Below are 21896 nucleotides of genomic sequence, written 5' to 3'. Positions count from 1 at the left end.
TTTAAACACCTAAGACCTAAGCACAACACCAAATGCTCATTACATCGATGTTCGTCTCAGCCGGGGATCGAACCCGGGACCCATGGTTTCGCAGTCAGGGGTACTAACCACTAGACCAATGGAGAAAAAAAAAATCAATCAAATCTCATCTCAAATCAAATCTTTAAAATCTATTAATCGGGCGACTAAAAGAAGGTATCCTGTTACGATCCATGAAAATTTAATTAAATTACTTAAGCTGCTTCTTTTTTACAAATTTCATGAATACATAAGAACTCTTACCCTTGCCCTCCGGTAACATTGTATCTCTGACTGAACTTTCCACATACTCCAAGAATGTCATGATCTTCGCAAGACCTCCAACGAGTTCTATGTCTGGTTCAGCTCTAGCATCAAAGTTTAATGCCACTGCTACTGGACTGCCGGAAGCTTTAAAAAATATTGCAAATTCAAACAAATTTAAAAATAATATTTCCTTTTTAATCACATGAAAGTCAATAATAAAATCTTATAATACGTATAGGCTATTAAACATTTGCTAAGTTATTATTTAACTGACAATTTTTTTTTCACGTGGCATAAAGGTATTGTTTTGTTCTCCTTGTATGGCCAAATAAGTAGGTATGGAATGTTGAAGTAGCTAATAAATTTCACAATCCTTAGAATTTAATCCTGGGTTTGATCGCTTATTACGGATAAGGCCGCTTGCACTTCGCTATACTATTTATTTAATTGTTCTTTTATGTGCAATAGTGTTAAGAAATATTTTAAATAACAAACTTTATTATTATAACTAATCCAAATATTTGACTTTTTTTTCTAAAAAAAATTGTACATTAGGTTTAGGAATATATTTTTTTTTAAATTCTAATTGATCTTGCACTAATACTTACAATCTTCCAATACAACGCTGAGTCCAGCCTCCAGTAACGGTTCCCAACACGCCGACACACAGTGTGCATAATCCCTTGTGTTTATTTCATGAAGTAAGAACTGCTCCAACTCGGCTTTCTCATAAAACGATGATACTATCATCCTAAGAAAAAAAACTTGTATCAAGATCACCCTAAATATTTAGATACACATTGTGCACTGAGAATATAACCATTAACTATGAGCTGGGAATTCTACATTTTTTCGGAATAATATGCTATTTATTCTAATACAAACTGGTACATAGTAACTTCCAACCGTGGTCCGTGACAGTAATCCCGACGTAATATACAATTTCGAAATAGTTCGCTCAATATGGCGTTGTACCTTAGGATTGCGCGGTACAAAAACAACATCGAAGTCGGAATCGCAATTGTACAAATCAATTAAAAGTTATTAATAAAAATCTAGTAGCTGACATTAACAATGCGTTTTCATAAATTTTGTCCAACCTATTAACCTTTAACATCTATAAACGCAAGAATAAAAATATAATTGCAGCTTCTATTTTGGTAAAAGCAGGCCAAGTCATTGCTCAAGTCAACTAATTTTGAAAATTTTATTCAAAAATCAAATACTTACTCTATAACATCCTCTCGGTAGGAATCACTCATTGGTACTACAGTAAACTTTGGGTTTTCATCTCTACCACTATCTGGGTTGGTTGTTAAGTGCTGCAACACTTCCCCCAGGTTCGATGCTCCGATGAAATCACTTATTTCTATATAAATAATTCAAGTTGTTAAATGAGCAGCAGATGTTGAAATGCAATTGTTAATTAATTTATCAGTTCCAGAACAACGTGTACGCATATACAACAAAATATGACATCACATTCACATAAATTATGTTACAACATAAGTAAGCTAGCAAGAGAAAATATTAAACAACCAACCACAAAACAAAAAAATATATAAACGATAACTAAAACTAAATATAAACTTAAATCTCATCAAGACCATGATACACAAAGTTACTGTAAGTTGGAATATATCAATATTTTCATCATAATTAAGTTGTAAGAGCCAGATAGCACTGGAACATTAAAAATAACAGATAAACGAGCCGTAGGTACATATAGAAGGTACTTTTAGCTCTAGCATTGTTGTATGGTTTAGTATATACAGTAGTTTATATTAGTCTCAAAAGAAAGCTATCTACCGAAAATCATTCTTCATTTGTTTCACTTCTAATTTTTATAGGAAAATAAGTGGGCAATGGGTTCAATTCGTCAGCAAATTATTACTTCAATTTGGTAGGCATGGATGCTGATCACCTACATATTATGTCTTCACCTACTCAACTTTGAGGACACAGATGTTTATATATATCTACTTACCAATAAAATATCCTCTATCCCTCAGCCTAGTAATAGTATAGATGGAGTTAAGAGAATTCCCTCCCAGCTCGTAAAAGCCAGCTCTAACTGATATAGCACCTCTCGTAGCTCGACCTAAAACCTCTCCCACTGTCTCAAATAGGATCTGAGCTTTAGTTCTTTCTTCAGGACGAACTCCTGAATAGTCTATGTCCAGGTTTATAGCTGTGTCATCTGAAATAAAATCACATGAAGCTTAATATGGCATTTTTACATGGATGTAATCAAAGACAATTTTGTGTGAAAATTTGCAAGTGTTCCATTATTTCTAACTTTTGTGTAGGGATCTAGAGCTTTACTATGTATATCATAATATATTTAATGTAAATTAAGAGCAGTGTTGAACTAGTGGCTTCAGCGTGCGACTCTCATACCTAAGGTCGTAGGTTCGATCCCCGGCTGTGCACCAATGGACTTTCTTTCTATGTGCGCATTTAATATTTGCTCGAACGGTGAAGAAAAACATCGTGAGGAAACCGACATGTTTTAGACCCAACAGTCGACGACGTGTGTCAGGCACTGGAGGCTGATCACCTACTTGCCTCTGAGGCCACTGATTCTTTTTATTTAATGTGACGTTTTTTAAAACATGTTTTTTTATTATCTATTAAAAAAGTGCACATCTAAACTATTTTCTTACCATTATTATTAGTGTTTTCATACATCTTTAGCAGTGCTTGTCGGTCGACTTTACCATTTACTAGCAATGGTACGCTGTCAATAACGAACACCTAGAACAAAGAAATTCTTATCAATAATATTGCACAAATAGAGAACGAGCAGTGTTGGCCTAGTGGCTTTATCATACGAATCTCAACCCTGATCTTGAGCTGTTTGCTAGTAGGTAGTTCGGCGTCTATAAACCTTTTATTTCTATGTGCGCACTCACTTGCTCCGCGTCACCGTAGGTGATGGAAAATATCGTGAGGAAACCGTCATGTCTTTGCCCCAATAGGCTACCCACCTACTTGGCTATGAACAACACGAAAAAGATACAGAAATTTGAGGTCAACCCCATGATTTCTAGTTTTTTGGTTTAATTGTAAAAATATGTACAATTTCTCGTCTTTGCTTTTTCTTCAAGTTTTCTAGTCTAAGTGTTAAAGCTTACCTGTGGTAACATATAATTGGTAAGTGCATCCTTTAAAGCATTCTCAATGTGGTTTCCATTTAATCTTGCATTCGGGTTGATGGTAACAAATGCCAGGATCTCTGGGTTGCCCCGATCCAGACCGTAGCATAAAACAATACCTGAAATACCATTAAATAATATAAGCCACCCTAGGTCTGGTGCAATACATAAGAATTTGAATATGAAAGAATTGATAAGAAATAATTTGAATTTTAAAAATCCTTCAATAAAAATTATGAATACTAAAATGTCTAAGGAAAACACAAGTAGAATAAACTAGAGTAGAAGATAAAACATCTGCCTTGCGTCATTTAACGATTTGGCATTCTGATAAACAATAAACTACAAACTCCCTCCTTATCAGAATGCCAAATCATAAAATGACTGCTTCACGACTGATTTGAGCGCGACCGCTGCTGCGAAAACCGCTGTGTGAGTTCGAAAAGTGAGTTACTGAATCGCAAGGCAGGACTTTCGCACTAGATTACTAGCTAATAAGCACTTTATGAAGTTTGATCAATAAATACAAGTTTCAATTCAAATAAATTACGTATTTGTCGTTCACTTTCATCTCATTGTAAACGCATGCAAGTACTTTTTAATAATTTTCATGAATAGCAGTGATTTTACCTTTATCGACACCCTGTACGCCCAAGACAGCTCTTTCGACTTCCTGTAAGTCCACGCGATGACCCCTGATCTTCACTTGCGAGTCTGTTCTACCAGCAAACAGTATCATTCCCTTGTAGAGGATACCGAAGTCGCCGGTACGATAAAGGCGACTGAAGTCTGAGTGAATGGAAAAAAATATTAAGACTACATAATTTGACTACGGAGAAGTAATAACAATCATAAATGTATTATGTGTTTTTTTAATCACAAACATTGAATGGTGTTTTAAACACGGCGTGTTATATTGTAATAGGTTTGAGTATGCAGTATTTTTATAGCACTAGTTGAAATATTAATAATTAGTGTTCAAATCACCTTTACATTTTTTATTATAGGACTTTTTGAAACAGCTTTATTTTAAATTCATTGCAACTTTCAATGAAGTGGTATGTAAGCAATTTTAAATAAAACGAAAGAGGAGGGAATTTGATTTTTTTGTGTATATTATGCGTAGCTCTGCCTTCCGTACTGATCTAGACGATCGAGGTGTGAAATGTTAAGTGTTGCCGACTTACAAACAGTCTAATATAATCTTCATACCTCGTATATATTTATAATTTAATTAACATTTTATACCAGACCAATCACTAGAAAAAAGAAATCTTAATATATATAAATTACGTGTCACGTCGTTTGTCCGCTATGGACTCCTAAACTACCGAACCGATATCAATCAAATTTGCACACCGTGTGTAGTTTGATCCAACTTAAAATATAGGATAGCTTACATCTCAATTTATACCCGCAATATTATTTTATTGCAAAAAATTTGTTTATTATTTGATAGTCACAATTCTAACAGAATGGCGCTGTGTTGAAAGTACCAACGTTTCACATAAGCTACAATTTAATGGCATAACCACCAAAAAAGCAATGGTGGTCCCCATAACTGGTGTTCTCCTACCGTTTCCCTTAATTTGCTACTATGTAATATAACAAAAACCTAAGCCACAGCAACGCTTGGCCGGTCTGCTAGTATTGTTAAATAATACGTCGGTTAATATTTTTAGGAATTTATTTTTGTTGTAATATAGTTTATAATATCTTTCCCATTTTCCCTTACATACCTGGATGAGCAGCATGAGGGTTATCACAGAACTTCTCAGGTGCCTGTCCACCCACGTATCCCTTGGCCAAGTTCTGTCCAGCCACCCAGACCTCACCAGGCTCTGATTCACGGGACGGGTTCATTTCCTCGTCCAAAAGGTATACGGCACTGTTGTCAAGAGGTGCACCTGGTGGTCAATTATATTGTATGTATTGTGACAAAAAAGTATCATCTCATATATATAATATATATATATAGAAAAATACCCTAGACCTCAAATCTGCGATGAAAACAATTCTGCCAGAAAACGTTTAAAAAAAATATTTCATAAATATTCACAAAAAAAATACCTATCATTAATTTTTTTGTTTAATTAGGATATAAACTCATTATGGAACGTGTTATGTAACCCTAGTAAGTACCAGTGGTTCCACGTTGTCAAATTGTGCATACCTATACGGCGTAATGAAGATTGTGGGACACTATAACATAAGTTAGTTCTGTACCTCGTATTATGAAATTATTTGAAAATAAACTATATAAAATAAAAACAGTTTAGTGTAGTTTCTAACAATATGTTCGATGGAGCCGGCTGCACGCACGAAAAAACATGACTCATGCGGCGTTACCTCGCTCTGAGGCGTTACCTCGCTCTGAGGGGTTCCATTTAAAATTGACATAATTGTATTTATGCGTACAAATAAATGTAACTTGATCAATTCAATTGTGATTTCCATTTACCTCCTTCTCTATATCCATACAAAATACCTATCAAACAATTTTTTTTTTTTTAAATGCAACCATCCCATCAATATTTTTTTATGACGTTGTCACGTTCAACTATCGTCAGTAAACCGACTTTACAGACAACCGATTTTTTTTACAAAAGTGCAGGTAGGTCGCATCGATGTTACAACAGGCATTAAGTTACTTATAATTCAGATATAATGTTGTAAGATATCAAACGTGCACATCTTCGAGCTGCCACATATTGTAATTAAATAAAAGTTTTATTTTAATTAAAATAGTTTATAGAACATGTTTTTTATTTAGATCATTATCGTGTTGATTCACATGATATTTCCAAATAAGAAAGTTCTTTAGATTTTTTTAAGAGTAATAGGAAAAGAGCTTTTAAATAACCCAAATCTTACCGATCGGTATAGTAGGAAACATCTCCAACTGAGCACTACTTTCAATGACAAAGTAGGTCACATCTCCCATAACCTCAGTACTTCCATAGAAATTAGCGAGCCTATAACCATCTCCAAAATGCTGGAAAAACCTGGCTACTAAATCCTTGCTTAACGTCTCCCCAGAACACACCCAGAGTTTCAAATGTTTTAATGAATGTTCTGGGCTCAAGGAGAGGTACATGAGAATCGATTGAAGTAGAGTCGGTACTAGAACCAAGCGTTCCACCTGAAAATGTTTGAATTAGCTAAATTATATATGAAAATGCTGCAAATTTTCGGTTTCCTTCATTAAATTTAGGAGTTACTCGATGGGCAGACAATTGGTGATACTCAAGCCGAGGACGGCGAGCTATGGAAAGAGGTTTATTACTTACGATTTTTCAATGGAACACAATTTTTCAATAGCTTGCCTACCATACAATGATACAAATAGCTCAAACTTCTTGCCTAATACATAGTTTAAATATTGAGGACGAATGCAAACAGGCACAGGTGCATATTGATAGATTTTAAGTTTATTTATCTCCAGCATATAAGCGAATATAATAAACTGTTATGTCATTGTTCTTATAATTCGCTTGCATGTAAAATAATGTATAATGTATATATTGGATGTTATCTACATTATAGATGTGTATTTACGTCAATTAAAGCTTAGGGTATATATTATCGAACACTTGCATACATAATATAAATAACGATATAAGCAATTATATCAATCTTTTTTGATATTAAATATCTATAAAACTTTGTTTATTTTGTTGTCTTTGTTTGATTGGACATTTTAAAATGAGCTGCAAATCTGAGTTTATCAATATCAGTTTTACATCAGTGAAGAACTCCACTCTCGATTGGATCATATCAAATCAATGACTGTTAAACATTTACGTTACAGCAAGATTTCCCTGTTCATGCAAAATTTGAAGTAACGCACTAAAGGTACAGATACCGGCAAACATCTTGAACAAATGTCCTCGCCTGCGCAGAAGCATTTTTTAGGTATCACTGGGAGGGGTGGAGAGTGACATGTCGATCGCGTGATTGGTAAATCAGTTGAGGTTTGTGTCCCGCGCGTCCCGTACGAGGCGCTAATTTTCCCCCACTCCCTTGTTTAATGCTTAAGAAGTTTGCCGGTATCTATAGTGTAAAACTTACTCGATTATCATCCAAGGCCCGCACCAACTTCTGCGGGTCACGCGTGATTTCTTTGGGTACTATCAACAAAGTCCTTCCATGCAAAAGAGGACCCCAAATCTCGCAAACTGAGTCCACAAACGTCAGTGCAGTCTTCCAAACACAAACACTTTCTGTGTCGGAATACGGAAAAGAACGGAACTGCCACCACAGGCGATTGCAAATGGCGGAATACGGTAGACGGACACCTGAAATTTTAACATGTATCATTAAATATTCAGAATATTTTATAAGCCAATAATAGCATACATACATACGTACAGTATCAACTTTATAAGATAATTGAAACCATAATGACTAAATTATGAGATTAGTTCAAATATGACTTTGAGGTTTCATAAACTTACACAGACACCGTGCACGATCATAATAACTTTCAGCTACATTCTCAATTACATGCGCATACACACCTATTCACACACTCACTCATTCACTTCATTTGTAACACTAAATTTATAACTATTATTATTTGTTTTTTCTTTTTTTTACTAATTTAAACATGTACCACGTAATGATTGTTTTCTCGTTACCAACAACACAGGGCCTCCCTAGTGTGGGGACTATCGATTTATGATTTCTGTCACAAACCCTTTTGTCATTAATAAAGTTTTTATTATTATTATTAAGGTACAGTATAATTAATTTTAAATTTTACTATTACAAACAAAATCGTATTGCTTATACTAAAACATTGGCCCTAGTATTGGTCCTTTCGCAGAGTCAAAGGAATTAGTAAGTCCACATTCCACACTCTTTTGAGTTAAACATTTATATAGATAATTTTATTATCAACATTACCTTAACCTAGGTCAGTATTGCACTTGATATTAGTAACTTGCTTAGTAACATCGTTCGATAGTAGAAAATCAATATTTAATTATTACTATAAGTATGTGACAACGAGAAGTAAAAACGTTTCTATTTATAGAAATAATATATAATAAATTTTACCACAAATAATATATTATATTTTATTTTAATAATTTACGCAATATCGAATTCCGTGTGTGTGTTTTTTAAGTGACGTAAAAACTTTCAAGATCATATTATTACCTATTAATTTTAATTATTTCAACCATTGTGTATAATGTACTTAGTATAAAAAAGATATTTTTGGATGTAATAAAAACATTTATTTTTAATTTAATGAATCATACGGAAGCTTTTAGCTCTCATTATATGGAATACAATTACCTTAATAAAATAACCTTCACGCAAAGTAAAGATTCATCATATAAAGGTCACGATTTCATAAGTTTAAAGAGGATATGATGCTCTACTAGCTACACTAATAAGTCATTATTTTGTGTATTTGTTGTTAAAAACAAAGGCAGGAAGAGGTACCTGCCTTTTGATTAAAGCTGGGCTTAATTATTACTAAAACTTGGTAAATATGTGAGCAACATGTATCTTAACACTTCGTTGCAGTTATAGAAAAACAAATAACATTATACATAAAAATTATAAGATGCAACGGGCGGTCTTATCGCTAGCAAGCGATCTCTTTCAGCCCTAGTAAGGAAAAAACTAAAAAAGAAATATGATGGGTAAAGTGCAAAAAGTGCATTACAAAATCTTATAAAATAAAAATAAAAAAATTATAGAATCACCAACCTCAATCTAAAATAAATGAAAAACTTAAAATCTCTAATTCACACAGCACAAGTATCAAATCAATGTATACAAAATATTGTAAAAACTATTTTAAAAGAGTAAGTATGGAGTTTCTTGCCCATTCTTTTCCATATGGAACTTCCTTTTGGAAGGGGCAACTAGAGTAATTTTTTTAAATACTTTATCTTGTAATTTTGACTTTCAAAAGTGCCTTTTTAATAGGCCTAATTGAAAAAAATACTGATTTGACTTTTGACTTGGTATGTATAATAAATATTAAATAATGTACATACAGACGCGAGTTACCTTTAGAGATATTATAACAAATAGATCTTAAATAATAAGCCGAGTTTAGATTAAACATTTTTTTTTACCGTGACCATGCTGTAAACCTGAGTCAAACGTCAAATGGATTCACAATTCGGAAGAAACAGTAATAACTTGCTTTATTAAGAAACTACACAAAAAATATTTGTCAGTCAGAAATCTGACTTTAGAACAACTAAAACAAAACTTTACCTTTGGGTATTCCAGTACTTCCAGAAGTATACAACACTATAGCAATGCTGTCAACGGTAGCTGTCGCCAACATCTCTCTATCTGTCAGCCTGTCGGCTGGTAATGAACTAGCGTCTAGTGTCAATTCCTCAAAAGAAATCGACGGTACTCCACTATTTGCGAACATTGATGGATTCGCTGAAAATGATGTTATACTTTATATTACTTCCCGTGCTGTGTCATAGAGCTTAAGGCAATTGTCTGTGTTGCATTAAAATTTTATAATAGTAAACAATAGAACAATGTTATGCAAGTAGGTAGTTTGTGCCTTCCAAGGTGAATCAATTATGATTTCGCCGGAACTCAGCAGGGCTGTATATTAGCGGATACTGAAACCCAAAGATTAACGCGATAGCAAAGTACGGTTTTAAAAATAACAGTATCTAACGACTTAAATTTCGTTGTCGTTCCTTCATTAGCGGAGTAGTGATGTCCCAAAGTAGCTATTTATGTTTTAGTGTAAACCTGTAGGACTTCGGTTATACACGTTGCTATAACTAAAAGTTCGTACAAAACAAGAAAACTCTTATAGTATTTAAAAAAAATTAGTGGCGCTACAACCTCTTTAATCTTAAGATTTATGAATCTGTTTCATGATCATTTTTAAATCTAAAGGCCGATTTACATTATCTTAGTGTTTAGGAGAGTATTTTAGTACAAGTTGAAAGGCAAGTTCTTTAGTGCGTTGCGAGTGAACGTTTACATTTCTTCCAGTAGAGTATCATTACAGCGCGACGTCGGCAAATACGCTCTATTCTACGCAAAATACTAACTGTAGTTATGGAACAAATAGAAGACGAGATTTTATTCGAAATAAATAAACTAAATATAAATAACAAATAAAATAGCTTCTTTTAAGGCAGTGTATGCCAAATGTCTAGCCTGTTTGTTTTAGTATAAATTGTTTTTAACGTTCCACAAACATTCGTGAACAACATATTCAGACACAAATTTGATAGTTGTATCTTCCGACCATTTAGCCATCTTTAAAAATCAAAAAACACGCGTTTCACGGCACTTATGCACTCTCCTAAAGATTTTACTAAATTACATGTTTACACACAACGTCAACGAGGGAAGATCTCGGGGGGTGCGCGGGAGGGATATCACTTGAAACAAAAATAAAAAGCGATTCTATTTTGATTCAACTTGAAAGTCAAGTAGAACCGTACTAAAGCAAGTAGCGTTTACATGTTTCAACTAAAGTACTATCCTAAAGCACTCTCCTAAACACTAAGATAATGTAAATCGGCCTTAATAAGCAAGTAGGTGATCAGCCTCCAGTGCCTGACACACACCGTCGACTTTTTGGGCCTAAGACATGTCGGTTTCCTCACGATGTTTTCCTTCACCGTTCGAGCAAATGTTAAATGCGCACATAGAAAGAAAGTCCATTGGTGCACAGCCGGGGATCGAACCTACGACCTCAGGTATGAGAGTCGCACGCTGAAGCCACTAGGCCAACACTGCTCTCTTATAGTATTAACCAATAACAAAACAAAATTCTACATATTTTGGCTTTTGTAATCATACCAGTATCGTCATAAATTATGAGTGACGGCTGCGCGTCCTTCAAGATGTGACTGATCCTCGCTTGAGGAAAACTTGGTTCCATGGGCACGTAGGCAGCTCCAGCCTTCCACGTCGATAGAAGAGTTAATATTGTGCTAAAAATATTTAGAATTTATTACCATCTTATAGGTAATTAGAAGTAGAAGTTTTAAGCTATTGCATAGATTTTATCGCGGGCTTTGAGCGCGGCGACCGAATCAATAAATACCGTAACGAAAAAACCTAACACACGATGACGTAACATAGGTGCAGCCAATACGCGTTAGAGCGGGACAGAACGCATACTGCGTATTCACATCTCTCTAACGAGATCTGTGCAGCCGGTGCGCGTTAGAGTGAGACAGACTATAAAGGCGAGTTAGTCTGAGTCTGGAAGAGTGGTAGATTGAATTAATTTATCAAAGAAAAAACTTGAATTAATATCAAAGAAAAAAAATTCTGCATAAATAAATAATTATAATTGCATAAGTTGAAAAAAAATTATGCAATAAGTTTAGGTTAGAGTTGAGTTTAACGAATTGCTCACTGATTGAAATTGAATCTTTGTGCAATTTCTACATACTTATGTGTAGGCTGCATGCAGACAGCTATAACATAGTCATTATCCCTGTTGGGGCCAACTGGTCTCGCATGTGCGGCTATAGCTCTGCCCATGGCGTTGCTTCTCTCTTCTAGTTCTGCATAGCTCACGCGCACATTGCATGTTTCATCTGTAATTTAATAATTGAAATGAAGAATCATAATTTTGTTTAGGTAGTGATTTGAAATATTAAGTAGGTATTATTTGTTGTTTTAAATGTTAAATTTCAGTTTTCTTTATATAGTTTTGTCTATTGATGTACTTATTTGTTTTATTTTTCGTACATAATATTGTTTATCTATGTAATCTGTTTTGGCTTTCTGTACTGTCTAAGTGTTTGTTTTATAATACTATGTATGTTAGCTGTAAGATTACTTATAATTAAATAAATAAATAATTTTTGGTTTTTAGGTATTTATATAGATAAAGATAAGCGTGGATAGGTATTGCCGCCTCTCCCTTTCCACAGACCATGAATCTAAGTATATTTCCGTTGACATCGTAACAGTATGAAATGAAATTAAAGTCTTACTTAGAAATATATTTGACGATTTTCCCCATGATAATGTAATCTAAAGATAGGTAAAAAACCAAGGCAAGTGATAAAGTTATAGATTAAAAGCATTAATCTCAGGAATATTTTGGTTGATTTTTCAGGATTTTGTGTTTTTTTTCATTAATCAGAATTTTTCCAGCTGCGATCTGTGCTCAAGCAACATGTCGGATAGCCCATCTCGGGATACCCTCATGCCAGTCTCGAGCTCCAGATCGCACCTGGCCCTGTCAAAAGTCGAACAGTCAACAAGTAAATGAACCACCGTTTGGTCGGTTCTGTCGTCACAGTCACACGCGGGGCTTTTCTTCCGTTTGAGTCTGTGTAAAAAGTGTCCAATAGCTTCGTGGCCAGTCAGGATCTGCGCCATGTGAGGTGCGAAACGCCTTGTCTTGATTTCTTTGTATGCTACATTTGCATCTTCAAAAATAAATATAGTTATTTTTCACTTTTTAGTTTGATGTGCTTTAAAAGCGTGTTTTATAGTTTTTTTAAACTATATTTATTTTCCACTTTTTAGTCCTACCAGCAATACGTGTTGTCTCAATTTAATCGTATTGCTTTGTGGACTTAAAAAAAAATCATTGTTTTTTCGAGATAAACCTATGAAATTATTATATTGTCGCTGATACTTTATAAGTGTACAAAGTTTGAATTAAATCTGTCCGTTTAAAGTGGGTCAAAATCGAGTCCGAAGGAGTCGGTTACATACATACATACATACAGGTGAAGCTAATATAAAGCGTGTAATAAACATTTTTGTGACTGAGGCTGTTCCACCCCCCACATAGCGCTCGTATAGGCACATATTTGTACATGGTATAAAAATAACATGTGACCTGATATATAACAATAACTGACTAATAAATATTAGAATATAACCTGAATAAATTAGCGCAGTTCTGTCATGCATGCGCAGAAGTTGCAAGTGTGTGACCAACGGCGCTGCTGGAACAGCTGTTCGAGCCCCGCTCACGACTGAGACACGCGGCAGTGAACCCATGTCTGTAAAATTAAAAAAAAAATTCATGATTATATAAAGTTGATGTAAATAAATATATTATACAATATCAGTCTTAGAGCGGGCGCACACGGACTGCTCGAGCAGTTAACGGCTGACCGACGTACACGGACCGCTCGAGCGGTCGGCGTTGACTTCTTGAGCAGTCGGTTGTTGACTGCTCGAGCTGTCTCTACCAACCGCTCGAGCAGTTGAATTTCTACCGCAGTCTAGTCATGGATTCTGACGAGGAAGCACTGCTTTTGCTGTGCAGTCAGTGTATGGCTTGAAGCGGTCGCGACTGCTCGAGCAGTCGTGTGTACGGCAGCGAATGAATGGCTATAGTTCACCGCGCGGTCGCGGCTTCAAGCAGTCGGTCATAACTGCTTGAAGCAGTCCGTGTTCGGCTGGCCTTACTAATAAAGATTTATGCACATCGTATAAGCCTGTTATAAGAAAATTTTTACTAATAATTCCTGAATAGGCTTATAACAAGTGTTTTGTTTGTAGGAAGACTTGTACAATGCTTAAACAACGCAGAGGCCTAATTTAACTGGTATAAAAAAAAATTAGAGGAAGTCAACTCAGACAAAGAATGGAGAGTTCCAAGGACGGCTGCTTGACGATTCAGGCTATGCATTGTCTTCATATTTATTCACAACAATTTTAAATCCGAGTTTACCACAAGAGGAGGCATACAATCATTCCTAGAACAAGGAATACAATAGTGTTTTGGTGTTTTCTTCATGGCGTCTCAGTGTCATTAGAAAAGCCAAATTATATATAGTAGTACTAGCAATCCTCCACAATATATGATATGAAAGAAGACCTGGATGTTACGTATGATGACACTGAGAAGGACCAAGACCAACTCAGACGTAGTTATAACGCTATATAGTCATTTTTTATTAGTAAGACTGATAGGGTATATGAACAGACAATTTCTCAATGCAGACCTTCCCCAATAAGTTATTTTGTAGATTTTCGTGACGCTCGTATAAATAATTCTGTTTTCAGAGTCAAAAGGGGCCTTCAGTTGTCAAAATGCGATTAAGTAATTTACTACATTTTTAAACCTATAAATAGCATTTATTTTCTTAAACGAAAATGTTATTATTTAATCTTATAATTTTTTAATTGAAATATTTTTACATCATCTGTCAACATGTGCCCGATCACATTTATTTTTTAACCCTTGTGCTAAAAGGCGTGCTTACAATTATTTTATGAAAAAAAAGTTCCATTTGTTTCCGGAAAATAAATAAGCAAAGGTCGTATGATAAGTAGAATTTGACGTAAAATCTTGAGACTAATATAATTATAACATAATCATTTTATAGTATTTGTTCATTTCGTAAATATACTGCTGAACATTGATAAAATGCGTTTCCAAATTGGATAAACATTTTGTTTTACCCTTGAGCCAATATTGATTTTTGATTAAACAAGTATATCGTAAACAATCGAATAAATTGCGATCATAATTATCTGGTTAAATATAGAACTGGCAACCCTGCTTCGAGAAAACAAACACGCAAAAATATTATAAATTCCGACATACCTACCATTACCGCACTTTTAGATATACATATGTATACATTTTTACCACTATTTTTGCTTTGTGTTTTTGTTTAGTAATGATAAAATAATACGCATATTTTGAAAGTTTCATCTATCAAAATCTTGGAATAATACCTAAAAATTTAAATTAAATTTTACTAAAATATTGTAACGTAATGTATCTAGTAGCGTTTAATTTAAATCAATAGTAATAGTTTCTATGACTCAATTACCGCACGTTTTACAAAAGAAATAGAGTCAGACTATTTCTATTTTAGACTAGGTGTAATTTTTTTTAATGTTACAGACCTAAATACCATAACTCCGTACCTGTGTACAGTAGGCCGCCATTTCGTAATTCACTTTATTACTCTAAGCACGGCTAACCTTCACTTACGCGTTTGGAGGACGCCATCTAATTCATTCTCTAGGAGATGAAATACATATAAAAATAAAATTATGCTCGTGTCAAATTATAAGGAAAGAAAAATAATCGATCTAAAGCAAACATGCTAAAACGTAATGAGATTCATAGTAGGTAAGAAGTAAATCATCCACAGATGGATTTCAAAAAAAATTAAATTTAAGAAATAGTAACTGTGACTGCGTAAAATTGCAGGTAATAACCGTTTTGGTTAAAACTTTAGATGTCAAGTTCATGTAACGTCACAGAATAATATGAATAATATGAAATCGGATATTTAAGAATACAAGTTTTACAAATATCCGTATATGTAAGGACAAGGTATTTAAAATGTATAAACAAAATGTTCCAACGCTTATATTTGGATAGTTGAAAATAAATGCCTTCCTATAGAAAGTTCTACGGTACGATTGGCTAAACTAGATACTGCCTATTTACGTAAGATATAGTACCAATGTTTGAGGAGCCATATTTAATGGAGCATGTACATATATAATATGACGAGATCACGCGAGACATGGAGACGCTGAATACCTAATCCTAAACCTAATTGAACACGCAAAATGTTTTATTCGATCACCACCACAATATGGAACCAGTTAACCACTGAAGTATTTCCGCACCAATTCGACTTAGGGACTCAAGAGAAGAACGTACCGATTCTTAAAAGGCCAGAAACGCACTCGCGAATTCTCTGACATTGAGAGTCTCCTTGGACGGCGGTATCTCCTTACAACAGATGAGCGTCCAGCTTGCCCACTTTTTTTTTAAAAAGAAGAACCACTGATCCAGACACTAACCATGTGGGGTTTCAAATCATTAATATTATAAAGGTTTAATCAAACCGTGCTTTGCACTAACGAACTAACTTAAGGTGATTAAGTTTTATGAAATATATAGTCCATGTTATAATTCGTATCTAGTCACAATCTCGAACGCTGTCAAATATGTCAAATTACATACAGAAAAAATGGTTTGACAGCTCTCGAGTCTTTAAAATAATGTTAGTTTTTTAATGTTTCTTACAAAAAACTTTGCCTTAATAGTTTCCTTCATTCATATACCTGCCCTGCGATTCTGTAACTCACTTTTCGAACTCACACAGCGGTTTTCGCATCGGCGGTCGCTCTCAAATCAATCGTGAAGCAATCATTTTATGATTTGGCGTTCTGAAAAGGTGGGTTCTTGTATCATGGTCATAAGAATAAGTTTTCTTGACAATTACTTGGAATTACAGTATCAAAATACCTGCAAAGCTCGTGGATACCAATGACTAGAACAACTCCCTGTATTGTATATTAAAATAAGACGAGTATTTTTGAAGTGAAACTTCTTTATGCATGAGGGTAAAAATTTTACGGATGAATCGCAATAATAATAATTAGCGTCATAAAGATGTGCAGCGTTTTTGTCGAAGAAAAGAGAGAGCGATCGAGACCGATTGAGAAAATTTCGTAAAGAGAATTTATGAAATATTAGTATTTTATATTTTATGCAAAATAATTTATTGAAATCTCAAATGACGAATTGTAAATTAAAATGCCACGCATTTTTATTATCGAAGAAATAATTTAAAATTTAAATTTTTTATTAACTTTCGACACTTAATTTTTTAATGACAATTAAATTCATTGAATTCCTAACATATTATCTTCCTTTTCCCCTCCCTATAAATCTCGGAAATCTAAATTTAGATTTAGATTAGAACAAGACTTAAAATTAGTTTTCCAAAGAAGTTTCACTTCTGACATGTGTACTTTGTACGCACGCACTTTTTTATTAAAAATGTTCCAACAAGATTTGTATTACGTGTTAATCCATAAATTATTTATTTATTAAAAATAACTTAATACGTAACTTATCTGTATAACAGATAATGTACATAGACCAGTGCCGATAATTTTTGAAACCTAAAAAAATTACAGTAGGATGAAACCCATTAGAAAAGCTGGGGAATATGATCAAAATGAAAGGAAAAATAAATTACGGTCGATCTGAGGTCGGGAAGGGGTAGGGGGGGGAGTTTTAAGGGTAAAAAACGGTTAATCTCGATTTCCGGCAAAACTACAAGTCCTATCGAAGAAAGTTAAATGGCAAAGTTGGAGGTAATAAAAAGATCTAAAACTTTTGTATTCACACATTTTTCACATAACCTCAAAATTTATGTGAAAATTTCAAAAAACCAAGTTTTTGGTTTTTTATTTTTATCTTTAACAAATTTCTTTTTTTTTTAACGAAACTTGGTGAAAACTTACCTTTCTATGTCCCAAATACACTGTAATTTATTTGATTAAAAATATTTATTTGTTCACCTTATTTTGAATTAATATCGAAAAAACACCCTAATTTTCAATCGAAAATTCTGACGTCAAAATTTCAGCTTTTTTCAAAAAGTTGGTGTGCTTTCAGTTCGTTGAAATCTCTACTTTCCTATGGTAAAAATATATATATATATTACCATAGTAAATCTTCTCAGAAAACGCAAAAAATCGTATACAGTAACGCCCAGACCTGTCATCCCCTTCCTTACTTCTCTATGAAATACGAAAATTTTAGCCCATCTAAAGGCTAAATTTTTTTTTTAAGTCACTCAGGTATATATAAATTATCTTAAAATAGTAATAAATAGGCATCTGATTATAATTTAAAGAAGATTCATAGAGAAGTAGGGAAGGGGATGACAGGTCTGGGCGTTACTGCATACGATTTTTTGCGTTTTCTGAGAAGATTTACTATGGTAATATATATATATTTTTTCACCATAGGAAAGTAGAGATTTCAACGAACTGAAAGCACACCAATTTTTTTAAAAAAGCTGAAATTTTGACGTCAGAATTTTCGATTGAAAATTAGGGTGTTTTTTCGATATTAATTCAAAATAAGGTGAACAAATAAATATTTTTAATCAAATAAATTACAGTGTATTTGGGACATAAAAAGGTAAGTTTTCACCAAATTTCGTTAAAAAAAAAATTTTTTTGTTAAAGATAAAAATAAAAAACCAAAAACTTGGTTTTTTGAAATTTTCACATAAATTTTGAGGTTATGTGAAAAATGTGTGAATACAAAAGTTTTAGATCTTTTTATTACCTCCAACTTTGCCATTTAACTTTCTTCGATAGAACTTGTAGTTTTGCCGGAAATCGAGATAAACCGTTTTTACCCTTAAAACTCCCCCCCCCCTTCCCCTTCCCGACCTCAGATCGACCGTAATTTATTTTTCCTTTCATTTTGATCATATTCCCCTGCTTTTCTAATGGGTTTCATCCTACTGTAATTTTTTTCACTTTTTATTTATTTTAAAGGCTATCTGCACTGGTCTAACAACCGTTTAAAAATTGATAAAATTTAAGAGTTTAATGATATTAACAAGACTAATGTGTTGTTATTGTATTTTTGTGACTTCACTTGCGTAAATTGTAGCCTTATTTATATACCAAGGTCCAGTTTTTATAGGTAGAAAAATTCGTGATATTTGTCCGGAAATGCAATTAACAAATAAATAATTTATAGTACTACGAGTATAACATATCTTGATATGAGCAAGATTTATGTTTTTATTAGCGACATACCTCTTGTACACAGGCCTAAAAAGTAAAAAAGAATGTAATTGTAAATCCATTCCCTGATCCACCTAATACAAATACACAAATAATTAAATCAATTTCGATCCAATCGTTTATGATTTTCATTACAAACTCACGCACAGAAGATACATAAGTATATATTTTGTGATAAACATCTGCCAAGGGGTCTATTAATGTATGATTTGTTTAATTAGAAATAAATATATAGCACCAATGGACTTTCTACGTGCGCTTCTAACACATAAAGGAAAACATCGTGAGGAGACCCGCATACCCAAAAATAAAAAAAGAACAAAGAAACGGATGCAATCCCCAGATATAGCTACAACCCTGTAGCGCAACTGGATTATTATTATTATTATATTACATTAGCAAAAAACATTAATTATTTCTGATAGATGCCTATAGGGCATGAACTGCTGTCTTCGAAGTCATGAACCGTCCGTCACCAATTCCGTATATGATTTCGCTGCTTAACCGATAGCACCAGAACAGGAAATATTTGTGACAGGCTTGGAAAGAATTAGTAAGTTGTTTTTTTGTTTTAAGTTAAAAAACAATTATTGTTATTAGTGTAAAATAGTATGTATCTTATGTTGTGTTATAATTATTGTTTGGTATTTTATGCTAAACAATAAATTTATCTTCCTGTAGGAATCGGGATCGAAGCGCTGATGAAAAACTGACTTGAAGTTATAACGCGCTTTTTGCTTCTAACAATAAAAGGGCTTAATGTTAAATTGATCAAACTCAAATCCCTCTGAACAGGAAAATAAACTCATACGCATCTTAGCGTACGTGTAATTCAAAAATTTAAGGTTTTTGACCTGACATTGACCTACATACGGGCCAACGAACGGTTACATAAGGATATATTAAAATTTTGATGTGAGGCGTGAATCGTGTTTCGTTTTGTAGGAAATCTCTTCATTGAACAAAAAGACAATAATTTGCACATGATATGTATTGTTAATTTTTTTATATATAAAAATGAAGTTTGTTTGTCTCGCTATCACTCGAGAATGGACCGATTTACCTAGTGAGCTTGAAATATTAAAGTTCAGGAAAGGTTTAAACGGTGAGAAGCGTAAATACCTAATTAGTAATGAAAAATACTCAATACTAAAACTGTTTCTAGCTTGAAAATATTCGTTGTCTTTGTCTCTTTAGAAATAAAAATTGTTAGAGGAGAGTTGAGATCGAAAAGGCCAGTAGGACAAAACGCCAATTTCATACGTAAGGATCTAATATATTATGTAGGTGATACGTTATTTATGAAATGCCCGATAACTATATAATACTTAACTAAATATTGCCTGGTTGCCTGGAAAAGGTCGCTTGTTAGCGTTAATTGTATATGTACTATTAATGCAACAAAGTGTTAAAAAACTAAATCCACGCAAAAGTAGTATTGATCGCTTTTTTAAATAAAACTATTACAAATCTCAAGTCACGTGTCCAAATATGATCAATACATCAATTGATGTTATAATTCTAAAGATAAAAATAATTCTCGCAGCTCAAAAAACATAGAATATTATTAGCATTCTATGAATAGTTCGTGGCTAGTGATTTACTGTGCATTAATGTTTATAATACATCTTCAATTATGCCGACATTAACTGCAGTTCAGACAGAAGTGGTCAACCTTTTTACGTATATTTTGTTAGGCACTAAATGTTTAGGAACGCTGTGAATCAATGCAATGTGGTATACAATTTTAATGTAGATGGATGGCCTGCTGATACATGAATTCTATTTATATAGAGTATATATGTACACGAGTACTACTACAGACACAGAGTTTGAGAGAAGGAAGCCTAGCGGACATGAAGCAATGGAAAATTCTCATTTAACAGACCAAGGTTACAAAAACAAGAAGATTATAGGATACTTTATGATTTTGGGGAAGTATTGTTGCTGTTAATAAGGATAATAAGTAGTCTTGCTCCATCTCAAGGTATCTTTCAAGATACAAAAAAAAATCTTTTTTAGACCGGAAAAAAATATGTATGATTTTTCGTAAAATACAACGAAGGATAATGTTAATTATTTAATTATTTGACAGTGGGTACATACATACGTTGAATTGTGCTTTATGTATGCAATATAATTAATAGAAGTGGTAATAGTAAAAATAATCATCTAACACCATTATTAGGACTTCGAATTCTTTTCAAGAAAATATTTTATGAAAATTAGTACATTTTGTGTGCTACTAACAGTTTTATTTATGTGTAGTCTTAATTATTTAAAAATATCGCATTTATATATTTTCAATAACACTAAAGATATAGAAAGCAAAAGTTAAAAAATGCTGCCTTTTGTTTCACGTGTGCAGGCCGAGTTTTGGAAACACACAAAAAATAATAAATAATTAATTGACTTTTTTCTTGAGGTTCAAGACTGCAGATACACCGGCTGTACGTTATGCAGGTTTTAGAAAACATTCCCAATAATAATAATTAATATGACATGCCAAACCAATTATCACCAATACCCAATTATCGGACCAAAGGCTGTCATTACCTGCCTTCAATAGCAAACGGACAAAAACATGAGATAACGAAAAGGTTACTTAGACCCAAGGCCTAATCACTGACACAGTTTCATGGGTCGCCGATTCGATTATTCTTTTGTACCATTCACTTCGAATCCTTCATTCTTACTCTAAACACGATTCACTATAGGAATCCTTCAAGTTGTGTATTGGCAGATATGGCTTTAAACAACGTTCAGGAGGATATTTGTAGCGAAAACTATGTGTACTGAAAATAATAATAATTCATCCAGTTTTCAATCTTAGTCTTAGCCCCTGAATGGATCTATTTCTTCGACATTTCCTTGTTTTTTATGAGACACTTCGTCCATTTTTTAATATTTATGACCGAATTA

At 33.5% G+C, this 21896-nt stretch overlaps 1 protein-coding gene across 1 annotated transcript in view; it reads right to left on the bottom strand.

Moving 5' to 3' along the window:
* Positions 1 to 21896, bottom strand: part of LOC125054515 (mycosubtilin synthase subunit C) — a 36077-nt gene that overhangs the window by 1872 nt on the left and 12309 nt on the right. The window contains exons 2-15 of the mRNA XM_047656464.1: positions 13313 to 13435; positions 11860 to 12007; positions 11259 to 11392; positions 9687 to 9863; positions 7515 to 7741; positions 6318 to 6585; positions 5183 to 5350; positions 4074 to 4232; positions 3423 to 3562; positions 2952 to 3042; positions 2273 to 2485; positions 1516 to 1654; positions 894 to 1036; positions 283 to 429 (exon numbers count right to left, since the gene is read on the bottom strand). Coding sequence (XP_047512420.1) covers positions 283 to 429; positions 894 to 1036; positions 1516 to 1654; positions 2273 to 2485; positions 2952 to 3042; positions 3423 to 3562; positions 4074 to 4232; positions 5183 to 5350; positions 6318 to 6585; positions 7515 to 7741; positions 9687 to 9863; positions 11259 to 11392; positions 11860 to 12007; positions 13313 to 13433 — 2275 coding nt within the window. The 5' untranslated portion in view covers positions 13434 to 13435. The remainder of the gene's footprint in view (positions 1 to 282; positions 430 to 893; positions 1037 to 1515; positions 1655 to 2272; positions 2486 to 2951; positions 3043 to 3422; positions 3563 to 4073; positions 4233 to 5182; positions 5351 to 6317; positions 6586 to 7514; positions 7742 to 9686; positions 9864 to 11258; positions 11393 to 11859; positions 12008 to 13312; positions 13436 to 21896) is intronic.

Source organism: Pieris napi, chromosome 12 (assembly GCF_905475465.1).
Source record: "Pieris napi chromosome 12, ilPieNapi1.2, whole genome shotgun sequence".
Taxonomy (NCBI): domain Eukaryota; kingdom Metazoa; phylum Arthropoda; class Insecta; order Lepidoptera; family Pieridae; genus Pieris; species Pieris napi.
Note: the sequence above shows the minus strand (reverse complement) of the source record. Positions and strands in the feature narration are given on the sequence as shown.